General features: G+C 45.4%; 2 protein-coding genes, 1 long non-coding RNA gene and 1 pseudogene across 6 annotated transcripts in view; 2 read left to right on the forward strand and 2 right to left on the reverse strand.

Annotated features, from left to right (window-relative positions):
- The first annotated feature begins 2,890 nt into the window (after positions 1-2,890).
- C7H11orf52 (chromosome 7 C11orf52 homolog) lies at positions 2,891-10,630 on the forward strand. The gene is made up of 4 exons (XM_044257810.1): positions 2,891-3,986; positions 8,398-8,435; positions 9,452-9,519; positions 9,743-10,630. Exons 1-4 carry the CDS (start codon positions 3,955-3,957, stop codon positions 9,989-9,991), a joined length of 387 nt encoding a protein of 128 aa, XP_044113745.1. The 5' UTR covers positions 2,891-3,954; the 3' UTR covers positions 9,992-10,630.
- On the reverse strand, positions 5,295-21,106 carry LOC122912276. Its single transcript, XR_006385596.1, has 4 exons — positions 20,990-21,106; positions 18,944-19,020; positions 13,435-13,560; positions 5,295-5,585 (listed from the first exon to the last, which is right to left on the reverse strand). It is a non-coding gene; the product is annotated as an uncharacterized LOC122912276 (long non-coding RNA).
- LOC122912275 lies at positions 6,059-7,202 on the reverse strand (annotated as a pseudogene).
- Positions 11,056-27,338, forward strand: part of DIXDC1 (DIX domain containing 1) — a 73,150-nt gene continuing 56,867 nt past the window's right edge. For 2 of the 4 annotated variants that reach the window (XM_044257804.1, XM_044257807.1), the window contains exon 1: positions 20,578-20,764. In XM_044257804.1, the coding sequence (XP_044113739.1) occupies positions 20,705-20,764 (60 nt within the window). In that variant the 5' untranslated portion in view covers positions 20,578-20,704. Of the gene's footprint in view, positions 11,134-12,238; positions 12,331-20,577; positions 20,765-27,338 lie in introns of those variants that run through there. The other 2 variants (XM_044257805.1, XM_044257806.1) reach the window with 2 other exon arrangements.

The raw sequence follows: 27,338 nt of genomic DNA on the forward strand, positions 1-27,338 counted from the left end.
AATGCAACAAAAGAGAGAGTGATCCTGGGAGGGAAAAGGGATATGCCGTCCAAACAGCCCAGAGGGCACTGTCTGAGCTGGTGATTAGAGACACAAAAACAAGGGTCTCCAGCCTGTCTGGCCTGTTTGGGGTAGGGGTTGGGAAAACAGTTTTAGGCTGGAGAGAGTTGCCTAAAGCCCTGTTTTCCCAGAGTAAGGTCTGTCCACCGAAAATGGTCTCTAATTCTGAGCGATGGAGTATGCATACACAGGGCACAGACACGAAGCCTCTGCCATTGTCACCAAACCACACAGTGGCTCCAACCTGTGCATATGGGAGGCCTATGACAGAAAGCATTTGTTTCTAATCTTGGAACATCCCAAAGAGAGGAATTCCTGAATCACCCACCCAATTAAAGACTAAATGCAGGGGGACCAGGGCTGTTTGTGTGGTGACGATGGCCAGGGAACCCTCCTGTGGAAGCAGAATCTTTTTTTTTTCTTTTAAATGTCAGAGAGAGATTGTGAGTGACAAGCAAGATGAGCAGCCGGCAGCAGGAAGAAGCAGGCTCCCCGCAGAGCAAGGAGCCCCATGCGGGACTCGGATCCAGGACCCTGAGATCATGACCTGAGCTGAAGGCAGATGCTTAACTGACAGAAACCCAGGCATCCCAATTGAAAGCAGAGTCTTAATATCAGGGACACGGTGTGTTCAGGAAAACGTGGTTGTCTGACTCCTCGGTTACTGTGTCGTTCAGGCACGTGTCTGATTTGAGGAGTGTCAGAGGACCTCCTTGCCCCCAACTATGTGTTTTATAGTTGTGGTGGACATCTTCCATTGAAATTCTTCCTTTAAAGTGGTTGATTCTGAACCTTAGATTACAGACCCGGTTGAAAAACCCAGCAAAAGGAATAGGTCCTCTTAAGGGACAAAATACACATGCTACCAAATTTGCCTTACCGTTTGAATAGGTTCACACAGCTCTTGAGTTCCACTCATACACCCCTCCTTAGGGATTTGTGGATTCCCAAGATAAGAGCCCTCACTCAGTGAATTCACTTCTTGGTTAAAGCGTTACCATTTATTAAAAATGAAAGCATGCCTCAGAGAAATAACAATGGATATATTCATTTGTTCATCCATACATTCAACAAATGTTTCTCAACCCCCAAGTAATACACTATGGTGGATATACATTATAAACATAGATTTTATTTATTTATTTATTTATTTTTAAAGATTTTATTTATTTTTTTGACAGACACAGATCACAAGTAGACAGAGAGGCAGGCAGAAAGAGAGAGAGGGGGCGCCTGGGTGGCTCAGTGGGTTAAGCCGCTGCCTTCGGCTCAGGTCATGATCTCAGGGTCCTGGGATCGAGTCCCACATCGGGCTCTCTGCTCAGCAGGGAGCCTGCTTCCTCCTCTCTCTCTGCCTGCCTCTCTGCCTACTTGTAATCTCTCTCTGTCAAATAAATAAATAAATAAAAATCTTTAAAAACTATCTCTTTAAAAAAAAAAAAAAAAAAAAAAAGAAAGAGAGAGAGGAAGGGAAGCAGGTTCCCTGCTGAGCAGAGAGCCCGATTCAGGGCTCGATCCCAGGACCCTGGGATCATGACCTGAGCCAAAGGCAGAGGCTTTAACCCCCTGAGCCACCCAGGGACCCCTAAACACAGATTTTTAAAAAACATGATCTTTTATTGTCTACTCTCAAGAACCTTAATCTAACTGAGAAGAAAAAGAAACTAGAAAGGCTCCTCTTTGGACTTCAACCAGAACAACTTCCATTGATCTATTTTGGAATTGTTATTTTTATGCGAGCTTTATTTCAAAGAGAGGGTTCCTTAGCTAGGAAAAAAAAAAATTGAAACTTCTCATTTAGTACATATCACCATACCACTCAAATTCTTTTACAACTATTAGTCAACTTCCTCTTGGGACATTTTAAGTGACAGAGAACTTAGAACTTCCTAAGTTCTTGTTGGCAGTTCTTCATCAGAACTTTTTGGATGTATTTCTTACAAATTCTTCCTTCTGTTAACTCCAAATCTTCACTTTAGTAACCTCTGCTCACTGGTCTAGTTATGTCCAAAAAAATCAATGCAATCCATCTTTCACTTTGGAGTCCCTTGAAGATTTTTTAAAATAACCATCCCATCCCCTTAAGGCTTCTCTTTCCTAAGTAAACATACCTAATTCTTTTAACCATATTCTATAGGACTTTTTTTTTTTTTAGTTTGTTTATTTGTTTATTTATTTATTTATGTAATCTCTATACCCAATGTGGGGCTCAAACTCATGATCCTGAGATCAAGAGTTGCATGCTCTATTCACTGAACCAGCCAGGTGCTCCTAGGACTTTCCAAATCACTTATCGCTTAGACAACTTTCTCTTGAACACACTGCCTTTTGACAATGTAACTTGAAATTCAACATGTAGACGTAAAATTATTGTTTCAGTCACAGGCTGACTGGAACAGACTTTACTGGAATCATCAGTACCCTTGCTTATCACTCTAGAATTCCATGAATGCTGCTTAAGATGTATCAGGCTTTCTGGGTACCACAATACACTATTGATTGCTTTGGAGTTTCTTTCTTTCTTTCTTTAAGATGTATTTATTTATTTATTTATTTATTTATTAGAGAGAGAGAGATCACAAGTAGGCAGAGAGGCAGGCAGAGAGAGAGGGGGAAGCAGGCTCCCTGCTGAGCAGAGAGCCTGATGCAGGGCTCAGTCCCAGGAACCTGAGATCACAACCTGAGCCAAAGGCAGAGGCTTAACCCCCTGAGACACCCAGGCACCCTGGAGTTTCTGTTCATAAAATCTCTTTGGTGTTTTCCTTTATATTAGAGGAATGTGGCTGAAAAGGAACCAGATTGGGGAGGGCTTTGAATGCCAGGCTAGGATGTTTGGGTTATCAGGATGAAAAGAATACAGTTAATGGTAGAATACAGAAGGAATTGCTGGGCAGAAGCATAACCAGGAAGCAAGAGGCTAGTGAGATGATCCAGCACAAAATAGTAAAGTAGATGCTTTGCCATCCAGCAAGTAGCTGAGAACAAGAAGCAGTAACAGTAGCTAGGACTTAGTGAAAGCTTCCCACGTGAACCCGGCAGGTTTCACAGATTCTCCCAGAGCCCATAGTTTCTACAGAGGGATTTTCTCATCTGCAGCTTACTCACTGGAGAGAGTGGAATGCGTCTGACGTTGGGGGGCTGGAAGGAGAAGCTGGATTGTGGGAGTGGAGCTTCCGTAGTTCTGTACTGGGCATGAGGAAGTAAGTGGTCAGGAAGTGCTGAGGCCATTCCAATCGTAGAATCATATGATTTTTTGACCAGAAAGGGGATTAGGCAATGAGTTGAGACCTCTCTTTCACCCTCGTAGATAAAAGTGATTTGCCCACATTAATTCCAAAAGCAAGGGAGAATATAAAAGGAACCCATGTCCCCAAATTTAAGTTTCCAAGAGACTCCAGTATTCAAACCCAGATTCTAGACAGGGATAATAAGAAACTGATACTGGTCATGTTGAAAGTGAAACTCCATTAAACCTGAGTAGTGCTGGGGAAACATAAGTTAAGACTCTTCATTCCATTATAGAAGATATATTTCAATGACTGTGAGGTAGTAGAGAAAACACTTCCTAAGGAAACCCAGAGCTCTTCTCTATCTCACGTTTCTTTTCACTGAAGCCTGAAGCTCAAAGTTCATGGCTTCATCAAAGCAGCTCCAAATCCCGAAGGTGAGATGGTTCTCACCTGGAACCCATGTGTGTTCCTCTACCCTTTGTCTGGGAGCAAGTCACCTGGGAATCACTCCAGCAGGTGGCTTCCAAAGTCCAACCTGCTAGGTTGAAATCTGACACTGACAGAGACTCACTGGGAGCAGCTATTGAAAGCTGAACCAGGAACCAGGAAATACACCAGCCTCTACACGTAGAAAACAGCTGGGCTCCCTCAGAGACAGAGCACCATGGGAAACCAGCTCTGCTGCGCGGGAAGCTGGTGAGTAGGGGCTGGGGGTAGAGGGGAAGGTCTCTGTCGGTGGACGTGGAGGCCCAGGGAGTAAGAGAAAGCCTGCTGATAGTTCTCGACTGCCCTCCCACTGCCACCTCCCTCTGTCTGGCACATCTCCGGGTGCCCCACCAGAGCATTACCTCTTCCTGTCTTCCCTCCTTTCAGAAAGCTTCAGAAAACACAGCCAAGCCTGCTGACTGTGGAGGGGCCAGGGTAGGGCCAGAACGGTGAATTGGCATGGGTTCTCTCGTCTTCCTCTGCTTTCCTTTCTTCCCCGGAGGATAATCATCTTTCTACCAGAGCTTACTACCCTCCGGGCACTTTTCAAACAATCTCTTCCCAATGATGCTATGAGGGAGGGAGGTGGCCTTACTCGTCCTGTTTCAAACAGCTGAGAAGCTGAGGCTCAGGGAAGTTAACTTGTCCCAGGTCACATGGCCAGTGAGCAAACAAACGAACATTCCAACCCAGGCCCTTCGGACTTCAGAGCCTGTGCTTTCAACCACTACATAATATTGCCTCCCAAATCAAGCAAATCGACTTTGGAGCAATGTCATTTAAAAGGGCAGGAGTAGGGTGACGGAGAACGCCCAAGGACTATTTGAATACAGCTTCCACATTTACTTACTGTGTGCCCTTAGGCAAGTCCTATAACTTCTCTTTTTCTTCATGTATACAATATAGATAACATGACCTATGTTGTTCAGATCATAGAATTGAAGAGCAGAGGATATGTGAAAGCCTCACAATAATTTATTTGTAGTGTTTTACCTGTTCTTTCCCAGAAGTGTAAATCACTCTAAACCCCCCATCTGGTTTTATCTTGTTTGCTGTTTTCTTATCTATACCTTCCATGCCTGGATCAGTCTTGAGGATGTCTTGCTCATGAAAAAAATCATCCTTATATTTAGAGAAATAGATAAGGGACATTGAAAAGCCCATGTGATTTGGAATCGGTACATTGGATTCCAGTCCTGTTCTTACTACTCATTCATTTATTAAACAAATATTTTATTGAATGCCTATATGTGCCAGGTATAATGACAGGTACAGAAGACATAGTGATAATGGGAAATTTGGCTCCTGCCTTCTTGAGTAAGAAACCAAAATTCTAGGTCCTCAGTTGGCCCATCTGTGAAATGGGAACAATAATGAGATTCTCAGAATGTTATCAGGACGGGGAGGGGGGTACTTTTTTAAACTCTGAGATGTCCCATAGACATAGGACACTTAGGGATATCTAAGAATTTTTTTTTTTCAAATATTTATTTGAGAGAGAGAGAGAGAAGGAGAGTGTGATGAGGGGAAGGATGGAGGGAAAGCAGACTGCACTGAATGAAGAGCCTGACGGAGGGCTTGACTCCATGACCTGAGATCATCACCGGAGCCGAAATCAAGAGTTGGGTACTCATCCAACTGAGCCAGCCAGGCACCCCGACATCCAAGAATTTCTGCAGAAAGGGTGTCACAGGTTCTCTCACTTCCTTTGTTCAAAGTTTTCACAGTCTTCATTTTTGTAAGTTCTTCCTCTAGTGGTGTTGAATCATAGCAGCCAGCTTTTACTGATGCTCATCATATGTCAGGCACCTAAATGAGTATTTTACATTTTTTTAACATAATACCTCCAGTAGTTCATGGGGTTTAGGCTCTACTGTTATCCTCATTTTATTAATAAGAAAATGAAAGCCTGAGGAAGCTAAAAACTTGCTGGTCATACAGCTAGTCTGTCTGACTCTAGAGCCTGGCTAGAAACACCACCCCCAATATTCCAACCAAAACAATTTTTTTCCTTCTTAAAATAAATAGTCGGACAAGGGGTGCCTGGGGGGCTCAGTTAGTTAAGTGTTCGACTCTTGGTTTCGGCTAAAGTCATGATCTCAGGGTCCTGGGATCGAGCCCCGCATTGGGTTCTCCACTCAGCAGGGAGCCTGCTTCCCCCCTATCTGTGCCTGCCTCTCTGCCTACTTGTGATCTGTGTCTGTCAAATAAATAAATAAAATCTTTTAAAAATATAAAAATATTCTAAATATATTTATAGTAACCATAAATGACGAGAACATTTTAGTCTATTTCCATGTAATCCCTTTTTTTTTTTTTTTTTGGTGTACCTCATAGTTACATTTATCCATGCCACAAAGGAAACAACATGTCTACGAGTGTACAGAGTGTACAGCAATGCTCCGTGTACCCCCCCAACAGAGCTGGCTGAGAGTCACAGCCAGACTGACGTTCCACCTGATGCGGAGTCCTAGTAAAGCTGATCAGGGATGACCATGCGCAGGTGCAGGACTCCAAGCTTTCAAAGCTTTATCTTTTATCAGCAATCCTGATTTTATATACGGTGAAGCCCCTCACCCCAGTTCCTGATAAACTGAGGCAGAGTGGGCCTTCATGGGAATCCAAACATTTTCAACAAGGCTTTGAAGCATCTCAGCATAGAACCCCCGGCTCAGGCCACCCTACCCCACACAGCCAATGACTCAGAAAGGTCACCTCATGTAATCCTTTTGAAATACCTAGGTGCATAGCTTTTATCCCAAAACTTGCCTTATTATCCTCTTATTAACTTAAAGAGTAAGATTTTCCATGCTATTAGATGTTCTTCCAACATGTTTCTTAAATGGATGTACAATGGTCCCTTTAGTGGAGATGTCCTTTATTAGTCAGTTCCCGATACTGGATGTAAAGGATGTTTACTGTTCTTTACAATTGTAAATAATCCTGCAACAAGCATCCATATTTGTGCCTGCTTACTTCTTAGGACATGGAATTGCTACATCAGAGGGTACACACTTTATGTTTAGGCTTCCTTATACTTCTTGTCAATTGCATTCCAGGAAAATTGAGCCAATTTTTATTCATACTACCAATATCGGAAAGTGCCCATCTCGTGTTCTGAACTCTGAGCTAAAAATCAAATCCTATCAACTATGAGTCTACCAGAATACTCCATTTAGGTTGTGTCCAGGCATTGTATAGCATCTGACTTGGGAACAGGCCTCCATTCACTAAAATAGGGCCGCCCAAATCTGTGGCGTTAGAATTTATGTTCTCTTCATCCATTTAAGTAAAGTAAGTAGGAGAACAGTGGCAACAAGGGACACGAAATTAAAGGCTAGGATAAGGCTATGACTTGAGTGAGGTAAAGAAAAAAGAAAGAAAGGAAGGAAGAGAGAGAGAAAGAAAGAGAAAAGAAAAGAAGGAAGGAAGGAAGGAAGAGGGAGGGAGGGAAGGCGGGAGAAAGAAAGAAAGATAGAAAGAAAAGGAAATGCGGAAGAAGAAGGAGTAGAAAGACCTAGAAGTGGTTTCACAGCTTTTCTTCTGAACCACCTGTAAACTTCAGATGGTAATTCTATCTGCTCTCAACTCAGCAAGCTGCATTAAAACCAAAAATCAAACCAAAACACAAGCCTTTGTCAAATACAAAGTGGGAAAATCATGATTTTCCCACAGTAGTAAAATAGACATGATCTAGAAGTTTCCTTTCCTCTCTCTCTCTTTCTTTTGAGTTAGCAAAAGGAGGAAATTTCCTTATGGAGACAGAAGTCACACAGACAGGGTTGGCTCCGGTGAGAGTTTGGAAATGTAATAGCAAGAAAAAGCATCCGGAGTAAGCCCCAAACTATTCAGCCTATTTCCTCAGACAAGTGTTTTTCTCTGGCCATCACGCAGCTGACAATCACGTAGACACACTGGCTCCACCGGGGACCCCAGAGGTTCCGAAATGAGTCTGTCCTACAGCTCAGAAATAAGGTCTGTCCTGCAGCGAGGACAAGGTAGCTGAGTCACTCACCAAATTCAGAGCTCCCTGTGCTGTGTGTGTTAAAGGTTAAATATCTCTCACTTTCTCTGTTAATTAAAAACAAGGACAGGGAAGCAGGGAGGGAGATCACCTGCTAGAAAAGGGCTTTGAGGGGTCCTAACTTGTTAGCCCTCATTGTGGCAGCTTCTGTGACTCCCAGAGTGAGAACCCCATGTTGGCAGAGACCCTGAAGAAAAAAAAAAAAAAAAAAAACACCAAAGCGGCAGCAAGAGGGTCTCTGAATCCAGGAATATCCCATTATTTGGCAGGTTTCCCTTGCCCTCTGCTGGGATTAGCCTGTTAGACAATCCCAGAATAGCCCTCAACCCAGCTATATCCCTGGCATGTTGTGTCTGGTTGCCTGAGGCTGTATTTTGGGTTTGGTTATGTCAGTTGTACCACTCCACCTTCCAGAACCATCCTTGTGGGAGAGATGTGGTACCCTTGATAAATGCTTTCAGGCTGACTTAGGGTGAATCTTTGAGGGAAGGGAGAGGGTCATCCTAGAATGTTACGGAGACCACAGAACAAATGATGAAGGTGAGAAGATTGAGGCCAGGACTCTAACACGTGGGTGACCTGTGTTTCTTTTCACAGGAGCTGCCCATCAACTTCCCAGAGGAAAAAGAAAACGGGTAACTGGGTGTTGGGGATGGGGGCTCAGAGTGGTTGAATTAGAGAAGAGAAGACGCTAGAACCGGTGTTTTTGGAAAGGGCATAAGAATGAAAAAGAGAAGTAGCCTTGGAAGGGGTAAAGGGAGATAGTACACCAGAGAAAATCTTCAGGGTTTCCAGACCAGCTCTGAAAAGCTGGGTCCCATCCTTTCCATTATCTTAGAGTGGCAAGGTTGGTTGTGCGTTCTTTCATTCACCCAGCAAAAATTAACTGAGCACTTACAGTGTATGTGGGGCACTCTGCTGGGTCCCAAGGAGGCAAGAGAGGCACAAGGACACACGGTCTCAGTCCTCGAAGAGCTCAAAATCAAGTTTAAGAGACTTATTTACACATAAACAAGTAAATGCGATGCAATCTACCAGTGCTGTAAGTTTCACACTCATACAGTAGGAGAATGGGAGAAAACACCAATGTCGAGGGAACAGTAGCAAGTCCTCAAGCTGGATGAGGAGCAGAGAAGAAAAAGGTGGGTAGTGCCATTACCTCATGTAGAAGAAAGAACAGAAAGAGAAAGAAAGAAAGAAAAAGGAAGGAAGGAAGGAAAGAAGGAGAGAAGAGAAAAGAAGGGGAAGAAAGGAAGAAAGAGAAAGGAAACAAGGGGCTGAGTTGATTGACTGTTTGGTGTGGCTGAGCACTGTAGGAATAGTCTGTATAGTAGACTGTAAGCTCCCTGAGGCAGAGGAAATCGTTTGCTCCTCCTTCTAGCCCCAGAACGTGCCACACAGCTTGGCATATAAAGGGCTCTCAACATGTACCTGCTGCACTATGTTAGGCGCCGGTGAAAAATGAGGATGGAAGATCTTAGGCGCAGAGCATGACAGGAGTCTGGATGTGGGAAGGGCAGCAGTGAAAGAGGTGCCAGCCGAGGCATGAGATTAGTTAGAAGCCCACCGTAATAGTTTAAGATTCGAAGAGGGCAATCTCAGTAGAGACAAGGAAAAGAGAATGAATTTAAGCTGGGTTTCTTCCTCTTAGGAAGCCAAGCAAGACGGGCCCCGAAGCAGCAGCAGCAGCAGCAGCAGCAGCAGCAGAATGGTGTAAAGGTAATGACCGGCTTCTGCCCCTTCCAGGGGGCTGCTCCCACCGGGGATCTGAGGACTCAGCTTTTACACCCTGCCACACATCTCATTTATCTTCAACCAGAACTTGCTGGTTCTGCCCCTCCAAGGAGCCAAGCGAAGGGACATCAGAATCACTGGCCCCGCTTTGTGGGTGAGAGGCAAAAGCAAGCCAAGAATGTCCCTTAATGCTGTCCGTCTCTTGCAGGCCCATGACACAAGAGGACCTATTTATGAACAGGTGTTCGAGAAGCCGGCGACTCAGGAGCGGAGTCAAGGCCTCAGGTTGAAGGAGAGCAGCTTGCATTATGCAGACATTCAAGTGTGCAGCTCCACCCAGCCGCGCTCTGCTCGGGAGGTGAAACACCTGCAGTCAGAAAATGCTACGCAGTACGCCACCCTCCGCTTCCCCCAGGCCACACCGCGCTATGACAGCAAGAACGGGACCCTAGTGTGAGCGCTGGGGAGGACGGACCTGTTTCCATCCCTTCACCCCTGGGGAGAATCTGCCCTGGGGAAGTGGCTGGCACCCCAGCGATGGCTGCCGCGTTTTCAAGAACTCCAGAGCCCTTGCGAGTGCTCCCAGTCTTGCCCCCTTCCCTAAGCCTATTGTCTTCTTTGCCACCATTAGCTTGGAGTTGTATTGGGGCTAGCCGGGGGTGGACGGAGTTCCACAAAATGACGGGGGCTAGGAGGAGCTGCCGGAAGTCTGTTGGCCCCTACCCTGGCTCCTGCTTTCAAGAAAAGCACTGATTAGGAAGGTTGCCCCAGCACTTGAGCTGGTTTTGTTGGGATTAATTTAAGGGTGTCTCTTCTACACACCTTAAACGCCCAAGCTGAAGAAGGACAGGTGCTCTGGGAAAGCATCCCGACTCTTGCGCACAGTCCCCAGAGCTGGCTTGGGCAGTTCCCTCGGTGGCTGGGGTCAAGGGTGCCAGAAGCCAGACAGACAAACGAGGCCAGGGGCTGAGGCTGACCGTGGGTTACCAGTACAAGTCCCTGACACCACTGCACGGCCCGGAAACTCCCCTTGGCTGGACTGTGGGCTCTCGCAGGTGCGGAGCCGCTAGGATGAATAAATCGCAGAAGGAACGTGGCTGGTGCGTTTTCCGGGGTGGGGGTCTGCCGGCTCTACGTCAGAGAAGCAGGTCTCGCTCAGCCTGAGGGCAACCAGGAGATCCCGACACTCCGCGCTGGACCCCGCAGGCTTTGGCTGGGGCAGAGCCGGGTTATGGTTTGGACGCCCAGGAGGCGGGTTTGCATCTGCAGGAGGCGGAGCTCCCTGGGCCAGTCCTGGCATTTGGGGGGCCGAGTCGGCCCGCAGGAGGCGGGTCAAGGAGGCAGGAGGCGGGGTCAAGGCCTGCTGGGGAGGCGGTCTGGGCCTTTAGGAGGCGGAGCCAGCCTGGCAGGGGGCGGGGCCTCGGTTGTCCGGGGCTGGCTCGCGCCGGCGGGGAGGTGGGCGGGGCCGGGCGGGGGCCGGCCTCGCGTCACCATGGCATCGGGAACGCAGCGGCGACGCTGTGTCAGGAGGAGGCCGAGCTCAGAAGGGCGTGGGGGGGGGGCAGAGATGCTGAACCAGATGCACCGAGGATTTAAGAGGTAGGTGCTGAAATGTGTGTGTGTTGGGGGTGGGGAGAGCAGAGGGGACGTGCCTGGAAAATATACTTACCACTGGCTGAGTATCCAGATAAGAAAGGGGGACACACGGAGGGGTGGGGGTGGGGGCGTCGCTGGAAAGAAGGAGGCGGAAGTTTCAGGTTCTGAGCCTTACAGGTTCTTAGGCTGCAGTTCCTGATTCAGACTTTCAGAGCTTGGAGACGTGCCCTTTCAGTCTGTATGCCATCCTCCCCAAATACCGATGGCCCTTGATTTATCCCTTAGAGGGGCGATTCCTTAAGACGGACATAGTACTTCGTGAAAATGGAATCACAGCACAAAACAGTTGGTAATCATAGTATCGACTTCATAGAACGTTTGTGAGTATTTAAAACACTTGGAACTGTACATAGTGTGTAGTCAAATGTAAGCTGCCCTAATCATCATTATCATCATTTTCCCGGCCTGTTCTCTGGCACAGACCTAGTGCAAGTTGACTTGGAAGAAGTGGCTAGAAAACTTCTTCCACTACTAATTGGCGAAGTAACTCCCTAGCCTGTTTACTATTAGCTGGGACGGAATACCGTGAACTTTATTTCCAACGGTGGTTTACTATGATGGTCAAATTCAATGATGTAGGTGATAACACTTTGTAGACTTAAAGTGCTATGTAAAAATTTCTGCTTTAAAATACCGATACAGTCCTTCTAGGTTAAAATGGAATTCCTGAGGATGAATGGAAGTGCATGCTATAAGCAGAACTCCCAGTATTTATTTGTCTTGTCTTCAGAATTCTTACTGTGGTCATTGATTGATTGTCTTAGGGAGGAGGGAAAATGCATTCATGCTTGACTGATAGGGAAGCATTGGTCTTTCCTTTATTACTGTTAAGTCTAAGTGGCTAGTTTTTAAAATACTCCTGGGATAGCGCTGTTGTGGTTATATCTTTGGCTGGATTTCCTTCTGACCAGGGTCCCATTTCTGAAACTTGTAGATGACATAAATTGATAGATTCGGGGCAGGGGCCTGACACTAGTAGATTGGTTTAGCTTTGGAATTTTTTTTCTTGTCCAGTATTTTTGTACATTGTCCCTCTTCCTATTTTAAGGTGGCCCTGATCCGGCTTTTCTAGGGACTCCGAAGATGGGGACTCAAGTGGTTAGGAGACTCTGTAACTCCCTGATGCCAGCAGAGCCCTCTGTAAGTTTCTGGTGTACTGTTGAAAGGAGTGTGATGACATTAATGGAATTTTGGTACAGTTCCACAACTGGGGGATTTCTCCATCAAGACTCAGATCCTGGAACAAAATTGTCATATATTTGCTTTCTTTTCTTGCTTCCCCTTCTTGTAGAAATTCTAGCTCCCTTGATTCATTATTAATAAAATCAGGGAGAAGTTGAAAAATTATGGCAATTAATCAGAATGTATACAGTTTGAAAGATTTAAATAATGTCTGTTATAGAAATAATGCATGCTAATTGTAGAGCATTTGGGAATTACTACAAACCATGATTTTATTTATTTATTTATTTTTAAAGATTTTGTTGATTTGAGAGAGAGAGACAGAAAGAGGGAGAGAGCTTGAGCAGTAGGGAGGGGCCAAGGGAGAGGGAGAAGCAGGGAGCCCTATGCTTAACCCGACTGAGCCACCCAGGCACCCCTAAAACAAATATTTTAACAATTTCATATTAACAAACTTAGTTTTAGGGACGCCTGGGTGGCTCAGTGGGTTAAAGCCTCTGCCTTCGGCTCGGGTCATGATCCCAAGGTCCTGGGATCGAGCCCCGCATCGGGCTATCTGCTCAGCAGGGAGCCTGCTTCCTCCTCTCTCTCTGCCTGCCTCTCTGCCTGTCAAATAAATAAATAAAATCTTTAAAAAAAAAACAAACAAAAAAACCTTAGTTTTAAAAAAAGCAAGAGTCAAGGGGTGTCAGGGTAGCTCAGTTTGTTAAACATCCTACTCTTGATTTTGGCTCAGGTCATGATCTCAGGGTCATGAGCTCTAGCCCTACGTTAGGCTCCACACTCAGTGGGGAGTCTGCTTCTATCCCTCTCCCTCCTTATGCTCATTCTCTCTCTCAAATAAATAATAAATAAATCTTTCAAAAATGTTTTTATTATGGTTACTAATGTCTGGTAAGCATATTTTTCTTGACAATTTTTCTGTTTATTGGACTTTTAGTTTCCCCTCCCCCATTGTAAGTAACAAATTGATTTCCTCATTTAAGACTTTTTTCTTAGGGTTGGTTTCCAGAAGTGGAATCCATAGGTCAAAGGACGTGAACATTTTAAGTAATAAGTTACCTTTTAAAAGAAGAATCCTGGTGTCAAATTACATATACATCTTCCAGAAGGCAGAGGGTCATCAGCTGAGAGATTGAAGGGTTCTTGGTAGAAATCAGGCTGCCTCTTGCAATGAGACCTTAGGTCCTGCAGAAAGATTATTTCATGATAGTGTGGTTAGTAACCAGCTAGTTAGGAGCCCTAACATATGAATGGCAATCCAGAGGTGTGAGGACTTGTGTAGTGTTCACATAGTAAAGAAATTTAAGAGACACTTCCAAAATATCCACCAGATGTCGCTAGTCTTAATCTAATTTTTACCTTTAAGATAATCAGCAGATAACTTTTGTGACGTGATTTCAAGATGTGAATTTCAAAAATTCATGTAGAATGTATTTGCATATCTGCTTAAGTACAGTTTATATTAAGCACTAGCATCTGGTGATTACTTTGGCAACATCCCACTCTAGGCTCTTACCATTCTGTCTCTTTTTCCCTTTTTCTTCCCACTCAGTCTATCACACTCACCCTGTACACTCTGTCCCCACATACTAATATTGGATTCTCAGTTTTACTAGTCTTCCTTTTACTATTCTTTCAGTCTTGTTTCTTGCCTCTTTGTATATTTGTATATTTATGTATAACTGTGAGTTCCTTAAGTTTTGTTGCTAAAAGAATGGGAACTGGCATATTATGACATATAATAGGAACTCAAGATATTTAGCACACATTTAATGAAAAAAGACATCGGTGAAGGGGATAATGAAAATATAGAAGGATACCAGAAATTATTTATATTTGTCTTGGAAATACACTGAAAGAGACTAAGATTTATACTTCTAAATTAACTATACTTATATGCTAAGTGATATACTATAGAACATGTTGTGACCTTTGAATTATAAAAAGAGGAATACTCATTCGTTCAGCCAGGATTTACTGAGCATCTACTATGTGCCAGGAAACATTTTTTTTTTTTTCTGGAGATAAACCAGTAACAAAACATACAAATTCCCTGCTCTCATGGACCTTACATTCTGGGCAGGGAGACACTGACTAAAAGCAAGCAAACAAGTAAACACAGACAATACAAGACAGTGATGAATGCTGGGAAGAAAAATAAAAATAAAGTAGGCAAAGAGGTTTGGGAGTGCCTGGGTGAAGGGGTGCTGTCATTTTATGTATTTACTTTTATTTATTGATTGATTTTTTTTAACGATTTTATTTATTTATTTGACAGACAGAGATTACAAGTAGGCAGAGAGGCAGTCAGAGCGAGGAGGAAGCAGGCTCCCTGCTGAGCAGAGAGCTCGATCCCATGACCCTGGGATCATGACCTGAGCTGAAGGCAGAGGCTTTAACCCACTGAGCCACCCAGGTGCCCCTATTGATTGATTTTTAAGTAGGCTTTACACCCAGTCTGAAGCCCAGTGCAGGGCTTGAACACAGGACCCCAAGATCAAGACCTGAGCTGAAATCAAAAGCCAGATGCTTAACTGACTTAAACACCCAGGTTCCCTGGGTATTGTCATTTTAAATAGGGTGGTCAAGGAAGGCTGAACAGGTAAAAGTGATATTTGAGCAGAAACCTGAAAAAAAGGACAGGAATGAACCATGGGTTATCTAGGATTTGAGTATTCGAGACAGATTAAGATCTGAGCTGCCTTGATTTTCAGAAAACCAAGAGTGGTCAGAGGAGTTTTGGGAGGAAGCAGAACTTGAACTAGTAAAGATCTGAGTGGCAGAAGTGTGGGACCTTCTAGGCTGAAGGACAGTCGTGAAGGCATGGGGGTGAAAGTGAGCCCTGGGAACATGTGAGACAGAGAGGGGCCTGCTAACCTGAGCATAGACAATTTGGGGGAGGGCCTTAAGAATGGGGCACGAGGAATTTATATCTGACAGGAAAAAGGAGTGTTTGAAAACACTTGACCATTTGAGCGGGAAGATGAATGCACTAAGTAAGATTAAGGGGTGTAGGCTGGCAGAAAAGCCAAGAAACGAGCCAGGACAACGTGGGGGAGGGGCTTTGCTGATAGATGCGAGCTCTTTTGTGGGCATTTATGCTGATATCTCTGAAGATAAATGCAGTAGAAATCGTAAACTTATGTTACTGCCAAGAAACTCGCCAGTGTGTGAAAACAGAAAAAGATTAAGAAATTATTTCAGTCATTTAAAATATTTCCATTGATAATTTTAATTATCTGTTTATTCAGACTGCCTTTCTGCTTCTTTGTCGTCATGAATGATTGCCCACAATAGATGTATTAAATTGACACAGGTGTGGATTTCACACATTTCCATACAGGGAAAAGTCACAGTCAATATTTTCACTGAATGACGGTTCTGTTTAAAGCTCGTAGTCTTACTTAGGCCATCATATTATTATCTGTATTATAGGAGTGATGAATGAGTTTGCCAGTTTCCTCCACTCGTTCATTCATTCAAATGTTCAACTAAGAACATTTACTGAGTACCTTCTATGTCTCAAGCATTATATAAGTGTTGTGTAATGATTAAGAATTTGGACTTTAGGGCCCTGGGTGGCTTGTTTGTGGGATCAAGTCCTGCATGGGCTCCCTGCTCAGCAGGGAGCCTGCTTCTCTCTCTTCCACTTCCCCTACTTGTATTTCCTCTCTGTCAAATAAATAAATAAAATCTTAAAAAACAAAACAAATCAAAAAAAACCCTGGACTTCAGCTTCACCACTTAGCAGCGATAGGACCTGGAGCTAATTGCTTATCTGCCAGATCTCTCTTTCTTCATCTGTAAAATGGGGATAATAAAAACCCCCGACATGTAAGGGCCTATTTAGCCAGAGCAGCTCCATCTTGACACTGCCCGCCCCCTACTCAGGGAACTTACTTAAAAACAAGTCCCGGAAACCAGTCCCAGGTAACAAAGCCCAAATACAAGGGTGGGTCAGGCCAGGTGGAGGTATCCAATCAGTGGGGCGCATACTGTCTCCCTAGCTACCAAGGAGTATGGGCCCTGCCCTTTGGGTGCCTTTTGGGCGCCAATTCTGACCAAGGTGATAGGCTAGTTCAAATATCTACTATAGGGTAAATTGTAATTCAATTGGTCACTTATGTGTGACCTAGCAGGACTGTGCAGCTTTCTCTGTGTTATAATCTCATTGGCCACCTGTGCGTGGCCAGGCCCAACCACATGGCCTTTGACCTTAAAAGTTAGTCTGTAAGGCAGAAAGAGGTTGCCTCTTTGCAAGAGATGGCCCTGGCTGGTCAGTTTGATTCTCAATGCTTGGCGTGAAATAAAGCTTTGCTTGATCTGCGCTTTGTATCCATCTCACTCCCAAAGGACCCAACACTTCTGTTTATGGTAATTGTGACCATCAAATGAGCTAATGTATGTAAGTGCTTAGTATAGGGCTTGGCACATAGTAGAAGTTCAATTTTCCTATTATTATGGTTATCTATAGATATTTGGTAGCTTTTAGTTGGTGAGGGAAGTATCCGTGCCATTATTGTTAAAATAATACAGGATGGAGGAGGTCTGGTCTGATTCCAGAAATCAGGTAGCATGGCAGAGATACACAGAGTGGCTAGTTTGGACCCTTTGCCTCTCCTCATAGGCTGAGTGAATGACAAGCCAGCAGTGTTGGGAGTGGTTCCAGCTACCTGGACTGGCTCGCAGTTTCCCCATGTCCTAGCCCTACAAGGTGCAGATCATTGTCCTAGTTATTCCTGATTCTTTTAAGCTAACCTACTTACCCTCCCAGCTCTTAGGCTGATATGACAGCAGAGCAAGATGGGTTAGATGGAGGGAACAGTAAATGTTAGTGCTGCTTAGAACTAACACTTCGTTCTTCACCTGAGCTACTTGGTAAGGGAGGCCATGATAAATATGGTGAGCGCATCTTCTGAGCAAAAAAAAAAAACCAACCCCTAGAGATTATATGCTCCAACAGGAATTTTGTCCTTTTTCCAAGTGGGAGAGGCAGACTATATGTGAAAATATTATAATTTTTGGAACATTTCAATAGTTGTTTGGGGAAAATGACACAGAATATTATGAAATGGTACTATCTCAATTTAAGTGAATTAAAATTAAATGCTATTTAAATTTTAGTCCTGCCTTTGCATCAGCCACATTGTAAGTGCTTACTAATCACATGTGGCTAGTGGCCAGTGGATTAGATGGCACAGATAGAATACTTTCTCCATCATAGAAAATCCTATGGCATAGCATTACTGTAGGATATGTGGTTGATATAATTATAGACTTCTGGGGGATAGCGCAATTGTGGGCCATATGCCCTATAGCAAATTTTGTATCTGTTCCCCACCGTTCCCTCTAATTCCTCCAGCATGCTGTGAGATGCAGGGCAAACAGCATAGGGCCAAGCATCAGGGGCTTGGTTCAGATCTTAGCTCTCATATTGATTTGCTGAGTGACTGTAAATAGCAATCCTAGTCTTCATTCCTCCATGTGTGTCAAATATCTTTTTTTTTTTTTTTTTTTAGCTTTAAATCCAGTGATTTAATGACTCTTTTCCTAGGAATATTGAGCTCAAAGGTCTTATGTTGATAAAGGATTTGTTCTTTGAGAAACAGTGACCTTTTGCCATGTAACTATCAGCAGGACCTCCCTCTGATGTTTCAGTATTTTCTCCTCTGTCCTAAGCATGTTGGACCAGCAACCAACCAGAATCCTCTATCCAGGGACCCACCAACTGGGTGTTTTGGTTTTGCATCACTATGCGTGTAGATATGTTGCATGCAATTTTATTTTGTTAGACGTTTCATGCTTCTGTTTTAAAAGGGCCTTGTTACTTGAACATGGGTTGGTGACTCACCTGATCATATTACACCATGAGCTGCAGTCATGGCAAGGGGAATTCTTGGCAGCTAAATTCCCCAGTTAGTTATGAAGGACCGTGCTCTTCTTCTTCTTCTTTTTTTTTTTTTAATGGCAGAAGAAGCAGACTTCTGGCTGCACAGGAAGCCCGATGCAGGGCTCAATTCTAGGACCCTGGGATCATGACCTGAGCCAAAGGTAGACAGCTCAATGACTGAGCCACCCAGGCACCCCAGGACTGTTCTCTTCTGACTCATGGGCTGATCAGGTTCAGTTTGATTTGGTGCCATGTCTTTTCCCCTGCCTTTGCCAGAATGGAATACACAGCATTCAATTAGCAGCAGCCACTTAACACCTCTGTGGGCCTTCTGCTTCCTGCTTGCTGTGGTAGGGGGTGGTGGGTAGGGTGGGAAGTGTGTCCTTCTCAGAAGTATCCTTGTGTTTAGCAGCTTTAGACCTTCAGGCAAGATGTTGCTAGTTCTGGATGTGCTCCCTAGGGATTTTCTTTTTGTCTAGTGAGCTGAGGAGCTGAGGAGGTCATGAGGTTGAAAAGAACCATTTCTGACTTTTCCTGCTAAGTTGCCAGTAAGTATATGTGGAAGGAATTTGGGCCTTCTGCAAAATCGTTAAGTGTAGAGACCTAGATCATCAAACCGCCTTTGTCACTGATCATCTGTGTCCTTGGGCAAGGCCCTGACCTTCTCTTGAGCCTTACCATTCTGTCAAGCCTTCCCCTCCATCTGGAATCACGAGGTGTAATATAATACGGGTGTTCTTTCAGCTTCCAGTTTCCTATAGAAACAAGAATGTGCACCGAGAGTACAAATGACTAGTATTCCTAAAAATAAATAATCAAGGCTGTGACTTGAATAACTAGAAACAGAGGGGAATAGCTCTCTGTTTCATCTGGGGAAGCTTTTTCCTAACTCTTTCAAAAGTTCCAGGATATTTTTGTAGTATTTATTTTATTTTTCAAGTTTTTATTTAAATTTTAGTTAACATATAGTGTAATATTGGTTTCAGGAGAATTTAGTGATTCTTTACTTACATATAACACCCAGCATTCATCAAAACAAATGCCCTCCTTAATACCCACCACCCATTTAGCCCATCCCCTCCAGCTGTAGTGTTTATTTGAATTAAAACCAATTTAATTCATTTAAAGCTGACTAAAAATATGGGCTTTACATTGTAGCAGTTATTTTTTTGTTCATTCTATCATTTTAAAGATTTGTTTCTTTTATTTTTATATTTTTTAAAGGTTTTTTTGATTTTGGACCAAGAGAGAAACAGCCAGAGAGAGAACAGAAGCAGGGGGAATGGGAGAGGGAGAAGCAGGCTTCCCGCTGAGCAGAGAGCCAGTTGTGGGGGCTCTATCCCAGGTCCATGACCTAACCCTAACTCTAACCCTAACCCTAACCCTAACCCTAACCCTAACCTGAGCTTAAATCATGAGTCAGTAGCTCAACCAACTAAGCCACCCAGGCACCCCTTCGCAGTTATTTTTAAGAGAAATACATTTTTTTGTGTGTAAAACCTTGGTGATCCTTGGTTTACCCTTGATGTTTATGTTGTGATCTAGAGGTATTTCTTTCCTATTATTTCTGTTAAATGTGTTCTAATACTATTAATAACTAAAGTTCCCTCTATCCTCCCCCCACCCCCCACCCGCTTTAGTTCAATCTCACTGTCCAGGCCTCTTATGGGAAAAGGTTGCTGTTTTCAGCTAGTCTGGGGGGAAAAAATCCTGATTCAGTCCCCTTCCCACCCATTTTGTGGTGGAGCGTTTGGCCTTAAATTCGCAGAACGTGTGTGTGTGTGTGTGTGTGTGTGCGCGCGCGCGCGCGCGTGTGTAGCGTACGTTCACACCAGCACGCCTGCCTGCAGGCCTGGTTTGTGAACTCGTGTGTGATTGCAAGCGCAGGCACACGCCGGCACGCCCGCCGGTGTGTCAAAGAGTGTATGTGTGTGCGCTCACGTGTGTGGATGTTCGCAGCGCGCGCGCACAGACCCGCATGCCCGCCGGGGGCCTGGTGTGTATGTGTCTGCAGTGTAGGCACACACGCCCGCCCCCAGCCTGGTGTATGTGTGTTGCCCGGAGAGAGAGAGAGAGGGAAAAAGAGAGAGTGTGTGTGTGTGTGTGTGTGTGTGTGTGCTGCGCGCACACACCAGCCCGCCCGCGCGCGCCCGCCGTGCTCCCCCTTACGCACGCCTTGCCGGGGGCTGCCAGCCAGCGCCCCTCCACCCTTTGCGCGCCCAGCTGTTTCTATAGGAACCGCAACAGCGCCGGGACCCTCCGGCGGAGGCCGGGTGCGAGCATGCCCAGTGGAAGGCGCTAGTTTGGCTCGGGTCTAGGTTTCCAGTAAGTGGCCTGCGGGACTCCGGAGAGATCCCAAGGAGCTGAGCGGAGAGTCTTTGTGTGCGGAGGGAGGAGGCGGCGGCCGCTGCCTGGCCTGGAGAGCCCCCCGCAGGAACAATGCTAGCCTGCCTGACCCGGGGGAACTTACTGGACGTCCTGCAGGAGGGCTTCAATGAGGTAACTGTCTGCTCCTCCCACTCCCAGCTCCCCTCCCCCAGCGCCTCCCGCCTAATCTCTGGAAGGGGCTCTCCGCCCCCATCCTCAGGGGGACCCCAGATCATTTCGTCCGCAGAGCCCTAAGGGGCCAGGGTGGTACCGTGCAGACGAGATGGCTAACCGGGAGAAAGCTAAAGGGCTGCCCGCCTGCGGCTAAGCTGAGCGATGCCCTTCCTAGGGGCTTACCTGAGCCCAGGAGATTGGACCACAGACTCAGAGGTCATCTCCTTCCAGAAGAGGTGGTCTCCACCCTTCCCCGGGATTGTCCCTGAGGAAATCCCCAGGGAAGCCCCTGCATGTATGGCAGGAAGTCCCATTCTATTTCAAGAGCCAACTGGGTGGGCCAAGTTAGGGGTGGGGTGGAACTGCATTGGTGGAAAGTTTGAGACAGGGCAGGGTGAGTAGGTGGTCCACATGTAGTGCTCTCTTCGTCTTCTGCCATTTTCCGGGCAGTAGATTTCTTCACAACCAAGGGCATGGTTGGTAGACAAGACCTAAGAGGAGCGAGGTTGCATGAGTTTCCCTGCCCTTCCTGGGAGTCAGCATTTGCTCCTTTCTGTGTGAGAGTGCAGAACTGGACCCTAAATCTGACAGGCCTATGGGCTTGGACTCCCTGGGGATCTTTTTTCTTTTCACTGTTTTCTCTCAGAATTCCGTTGTGTCTTCCATTCCCTTCTCCTGTGATCCAGGAAATTTTGGTTTAGGACCCTACCCCCCTACCTTGTGATTTGCTCCATGTGCCTTCCATTGCTTCCAAGCCCCACCCCTCTGGGTGGCCTGATTCCAGCATCCAGGAAGACCTTTACAAGGAGACCTAGGCTGTTGGTTGTGTCTTTCATCTTTTCTTCCTTTCTCTTTTTCTTTCCACCTCTCCCTCTGTTCCCTTGTTAAATATAAGACTTTTTGAAGATCAGTTTTTTGTTAAACAACGCAGGAATGCATTCTCTTAATATGACCATTACAAGCTAGACTGCGTGCCTTTGGCCACCGCTCCAGACCTGGCCTGTGTCCCAGAGGTAACCCTTCTCATGAATGCGTGTGTAAGATTTTCTTTCCCCCTGCATTGTATGCTTTTCCCTCAATTCCTGTTTCTAATTAAGAAGCTCAGCAGCCGACCTGTCTCAGAACCTTCCCAGCCCTGGCCCCTGTGCCCAGCCTGGTTCCTGACACAGGAAAACTGCAGAAATGCGGTTCCCACTTAATCAACAGAGTCGGAATTTTCCTTTGGCTGTGGGGTGTCACAACCTTCACTGAAGGGCGGGGCTTGTATCCTGCGCGAACTGCAGGGCTCATCATTTTGTGTCAGCCCTCCCTGAACACATGTAAGGGGATTGTTGCAGAAGAGCTGTAAATGAGAGATGAAACACCGTGGAGGCAAAGCCACCTCTTTGAGTGCTACCATTATTCCTGCTTCCTCTTCTCTCAACTTGTGGCCTCCCCTGGTCTCAAGCTTCATACCGTCTGACTCATCCGCCAATTGTGGCAGAAGCTTCTTAGGTCCTTCTGTGGCCTCCCCGCTTTTTAACTCAGCTCCTGTGTGTCAGGTCCCACTGTCCTATTAAGCGGAGGAAATCAAGCCCAGCCAACCCTAACCTTTGCCTTCTGCTCCTTTTGCACTTCCAGACCTTTCAACCAAAGAGCCAAAAGGCTTGGCTGTCTTTTTCATGCTTTAGTGCTTCCATAAATATCCCCTGATCTCCCGTTCTAGGTAAGACATAAGAGGAAAAGATAGTGGGAGAATTTTCTGTTTGTAACAGCAACAAAGTCTCTTCATCAAAACAACGCATAGAACTTTATAATGAACTCATCTAGAATAATGCAGTTATGCCCCTTGTTCCTCTCTGATGTTTGATTTTCCTGCCCATCCTGTATGCTTCCCTCCACCCCCTTCCACCCCCTTCTAGGCTTATGTACAACCCATCCCTTCTATGTGTAGATTGGAAATCTCATAACCAATAGGTTCTTCTGATTTCTCTGAGAAACTGACATCATCTCAGTACTACTAAAAGTAATATGTTAAATCCCAATGGCCCCTGGAGTTGAAATAATTCTTTCACATACAAAATAAATTATATTAAATAATTCTTTTAACTTAGAGTATCATATCTAGTGCTTCTGAATACTGCTATGATTTGTTATTTCAGAGTTGATGGAGCCCTGATTGATTTATTCCAGCTTCTGGGGCTGCTTGATAGATCTAGTAATATTCTGTCTCTTTGTTAGAGTCATGTGATAAGGATGTAAATAGGGACTTAAAAGCTGGTGTCAGAATACACTTTGATTCCTCTGAGAAGCTCTGAGGCTAAGAATACCACACATGTGTCCAATCATCTCTGGGGAATGATCCAAGCATATCTGAAGCCATTCTTCATCTCCCAGATGCTTTATAGATCTGTGTGGTTAGGGCTGTGACCTCATTCTGTGTGGCAGAGAAAACTGCCTCAGGAAATGAAGCTATGGCTCTAATTGGTTAATTATAAGGGAACCCTGCAGCAGAGAGAAACCCTACCCTCTGAATCAAGGCTTCCCTCTACCCATTGTTGGCCCTGTTCTCAGGCCATTTGCCAGTATGCATGATGATTTTCTTCTACTGCATACCTGGCTAAAGCCTTGGCTTGAACACACCTGACAAATCACCCACAGAATCGATCTATACCAGTGTTGTCAATGCAGTTCCTTTCATTGACATGGTTGATCTGCATTGTGAGTTACCCACAAATGTTGGCTACCACCACATTCTGTAGCCTACCCTGGCTGCCATCCCCTGCCTCCTGTGCTCTGAGCCTGGCCAGGCTATCTACAGTTGACATTTCCCCCATTCTGCCTGCGCCTCAGAGCTATTTATTTGTTTTCTCTGCTACTTGATATTGATGTTGTCCTATGAATGTTGTCTTTGGTTGATGTGCCAACATAAATTTCTACAAGTGTTTTTCTGGGGCTGACATTCTTTAAAAAAGACTTTGGTGAATGTGTTGAAAGGTTTTGATAGCACCAAGACTCTAATATGGTTTGGCCAATAAACATTCATTCATTCAGTTATTTAGTTCATTTATTGGGTGAGGGGATGGATAAAATAATTGAAACACGCCTGGTTCCTGCTTCCAAGGAATTTATAGGGAGGGGTTTGTAGGTATACTGGAAAAAGAAAAATATCTTGAAAACCATAAAGAGGTAGTGTTCATGGGAGATCACAGGGCTATCTTCTGCTTAATGATATCCTGAAAAGCACCAAATATTTCCCAACCTGTCTGCTCACTGAGGCCAGACTTTTTCCTGCCAGTGTGGTAAACATGCATGGGAGCTCTCATTCTACAGGCATTTACTGAATTACTGTGTTTACCAGACACTAGGCCAGGCTCTGGAAATAGAAGTCAAATAACATAGAGTCTGTTCCCTAGTGAAGCTCACAGGGAACTTAAAGTAAGTGTTCAGAGTATCGAACTTGGGGAAATTGTGACGATACAGAAATTTTGTTTGTCAGACAGAGTGAACCAGAGCTTGGCTGTGGTATAAATGGCCCGAGGGACTGAAAGTTATGGGAATGATTTATTAAAAGGTTGGTCAACAGGAAGGGAGTTGTCTGAGCCTTAATTTTTTTGAAACATCTAACCTGGAGGCCTTTCCCTACCGTTTTTCCCTCCAAGGAGAACAGTAGAAAGTTAGACCCCACGTGGAGATTCATCTGCCTGGCAGTCCCTGAGAAAGACAGGAAGAGCCTTTGTCTGGTGACATGAGTGGGACGTAGAATGAGTGACGAAGAGGATTGGCAGGTTGGAGCAGCTGCAGCAGACATCACTCCTCAGTGCCCCATGCCTTCCGTGAAGTAGGATTTGCAACGTGGGGCCAACCAGAGGCTTTCAGATGTTTCCATAATGAATTCCTCTGTGCTTTGCTGTAGAAATTAAAAGGCCTGTTAATTCTTTAATGTAACAAAGCACTATACTCCCTAACATTTTTTTTTTTTTTTATCCTGACTGATTCCTCCTCTCCTCACCCAGGCCCATTGGCTTTGTTCCCACAGGAGTCAATGCCAGCTAAACAGATGCTCCCTGGCAGCAAGCTCTCAGGCAGCTTTATGTTCCTCATGGTGAGTGATGGGCTGGCCAGGCGTGTGGAGCAGTGATGGGGCACTGTTGGCCAGGTGCCACACCCCCAGGCACTTCAGAGAAACTGGGAAGCACTGGAAATGCTTCATTGGCCATGACTGGCCTCATGTAGGGTACAGGAAGCAAAGTCTCCAAACGACACTTGACTAAATATATTTTCTTATGTCTTATCCCCAAACCTAATCCCACTGAAGTAGTCAGGAACATGACCTTCAATGGACAGGTATGGTAAAGGGATAGGGAGCCAATCCCAAAGGCCTTAAGAGTGGGCTCCGTGCTCTGTTCTAGGATAGGGGACACTCATCTGTAGTGAAGGCTCAGTCGTTCATTCTCGTGCATTTATTGAGCACTTACCTAATAAGGTACTCCTGAAGGAACAGAGTGTTTGTGGAACATGTAACTAGTAGGAATTTAATTAATTTATTTATTTTTAATTTTATTTATTTATTTGACAGAGAGAGATCACAAGTAGGCAGAGAGGCAGACATAGAGGAGGGCGGGGAAACAGGCTCCCGGAGTCCGATGCAGGACTCGATCCCAGGACCCTGAGATTATGACTGAGCTATCCAGGCGCCCCTCTAGTGGTAATTTTAAAATAAGGCTAGAAGATGAAATCTTTCAGAAAGTCTTCAGCTTTTCACTTTGTGGTATATTGTCCTTTGACCACTGGGCTCAACACTAGTTTGAAGAACACTGCTCCTACAGGAATAAGAAATGTAATGTTTTTACTTGTGTCATCCCCCCATGAGGGGATTTTTACCTAATTAGCCACCAGGTTCAATGAATAAGTTGCCTTTCCTGGCTCAGCAAAGGCCTGAAAGAGTTAATAGAAAGGCTAGACCATATTACATTCTCTTACTGGCAGAATTCAGGCCAGTAATAACAAGCTTTCCAAACCTCCTGCTTTCCCCTCAGGTTCTCAGCAGCGTCTCCCCACCTTCTCATCTTCTGCTGCTGGAGGGTCTCGGTCCCACGCAGGAATCTGGTTTCACTGGGAAGCTGATTTCCTTCCAGAGCCAGTCAGGTCTCTTCCTGAACTCCAGCACACCCCCAGAGCCCCCACTGCTTTTCTTGTTTGTCTTTCCTGCCGGCCAGCAGGGAACCGCAGGGCTCAGTTTGGGATGCTTTCTGCCCTAGGAACAGGAGATCACAGACTTGCCTGATGAAGCCCAGTAAATGCCCTTTGTGACTCTGACTCCAAGGGAACAAGTCCCCGGCAGGAAGTCTCTTTGACCTTGAGGCTTAGAGGAGATAGGGAGGAGAGGCCGGGTTTGCAAACTTGTTTGGAAGGAAGGGTAGGTTCCAAAGAGAAACAGAAAGAAAGTTACCTTTGGCGCAAGAGAGGTTTCAGGGTCAAGCTTCCTGCTGCAGTGAAGACAGGGGATGGAATTTTCAATGCTTGGAAGAATTTTAACTTCTTTTGTGGGGTTATTGGGAGTGGCTTGGAGGAGGCTGATGGAGATTGCGGAGTTGCTGAGGGCTCCCCACCCAGCTACTCCTTGGTGTTACCACCATTTGCACAGCCCTACGGCCATGCGCTCTCATCAAGCCAAAACCCTGCTTAGCCAGCTTTCCCTGTGGCCGCAGCCACTTTTCTTTCCCCCGATGCCTGACTCAAAGGATGGTCACAAAAGCCCCGTCTCTCTAGACTGCTGGATGACACAGGGATCTCTCTAGCTTCCCCAGAACAAGTTAGAGATGTTAATTCTGGATCAAGATCAGTTCTGTGCTGTCACTGATGCTGTGTGTTTGATTGTCTTGCTAGTTCGGTGGCAAGTGCAGGGCCAGGAACCCAACCTGAGCAAGCAGAAGTGGAAAGTGGAATGTACTGACTCGTGGAATCAGGAAAGGCTGAAAAATTAAACCATATGAAAGGCAAGAATGGAGCAGAGTCTCCGTGAGAATCGGGAGCTGCATGCTTGTAGCCTCCCTCCCTCTGCTCTTTGCCACTCATCACTGGTACTTTCTGGGGTGGCTTTATTCCCTCTCACTCTGTGTGGCTTTTCTCTCACAGGTGGGCAGCATGGCCTATGGCATCATCTAGGTTTTATATCTTAAAACTTTGTCAAAAAAAGATGGGTGGGGAGAAGCAGATGGATTCTCTTCCTGAAGGCCAGATCCAATATTCCAGAGACTGGCTGGACTTGAACAATCAACTTCATCGGGCCAGTGATCTGGTTGATGCTATGATATCGTAGCAGCCGAGTGGTAGGGCCCACACTGTGTCTGCAGACGCTACCCCAAGAGCTCTCAGCTGTACCTAACCCCGTGGCCCTGACTTGAACCTGTTGTCCTGCTGTGATTCTCCAGCTGTTGTTGGAAACGGAACAAGAGCGCTAAGGGCGTATTCAAGAAGTATATACTAATCCAGATATTTTCATTTTGCCAAACCTATTGCTTCTTGTCTTCACTGAATAATTGACTGCTAG

The sequence above is a fragment of the Neovison vison genome, chromosome 7 (assembly GCF_020171115.1).
Source record: "Neovison vison isolate M4711 chromosome 7, ASM_NN_V1, whole genome shotgun sequence".
Lineage (NCBI taxonomy): Eukaryota > Metazoa > Chordata > Mammalia > Carnivora > Mustelidae > Neogale > Neogale vison.

What these genes read in the sequence shown, in the direction of transcription:
- C7H11orf52 (XM_044257810.1), top strand. Translation starts at nt 3,955, where the DNA reads ATGGGAAACCAGCTCTGCTGCGCGGGAAGCTG. An exon ending in CTCTGCTGCGCGGGAAGCTG is followed by an intron (nt 3,987 to 8,397) that starts GTGAGTAGGGGC and finishes TTCTTTTCACAG; the next exon opens with GAGCTGCCCATCAACTTCCC. An exon ending in CCAGAGGAAAAAGAAAACGG is followed by an intron (nt 8,436 to 9,451) that starts GTAACTGGGTGT and finishes TCTTCCTCTTAG; the next exon opens with GAAGCCAAGCAAGACGGGCC.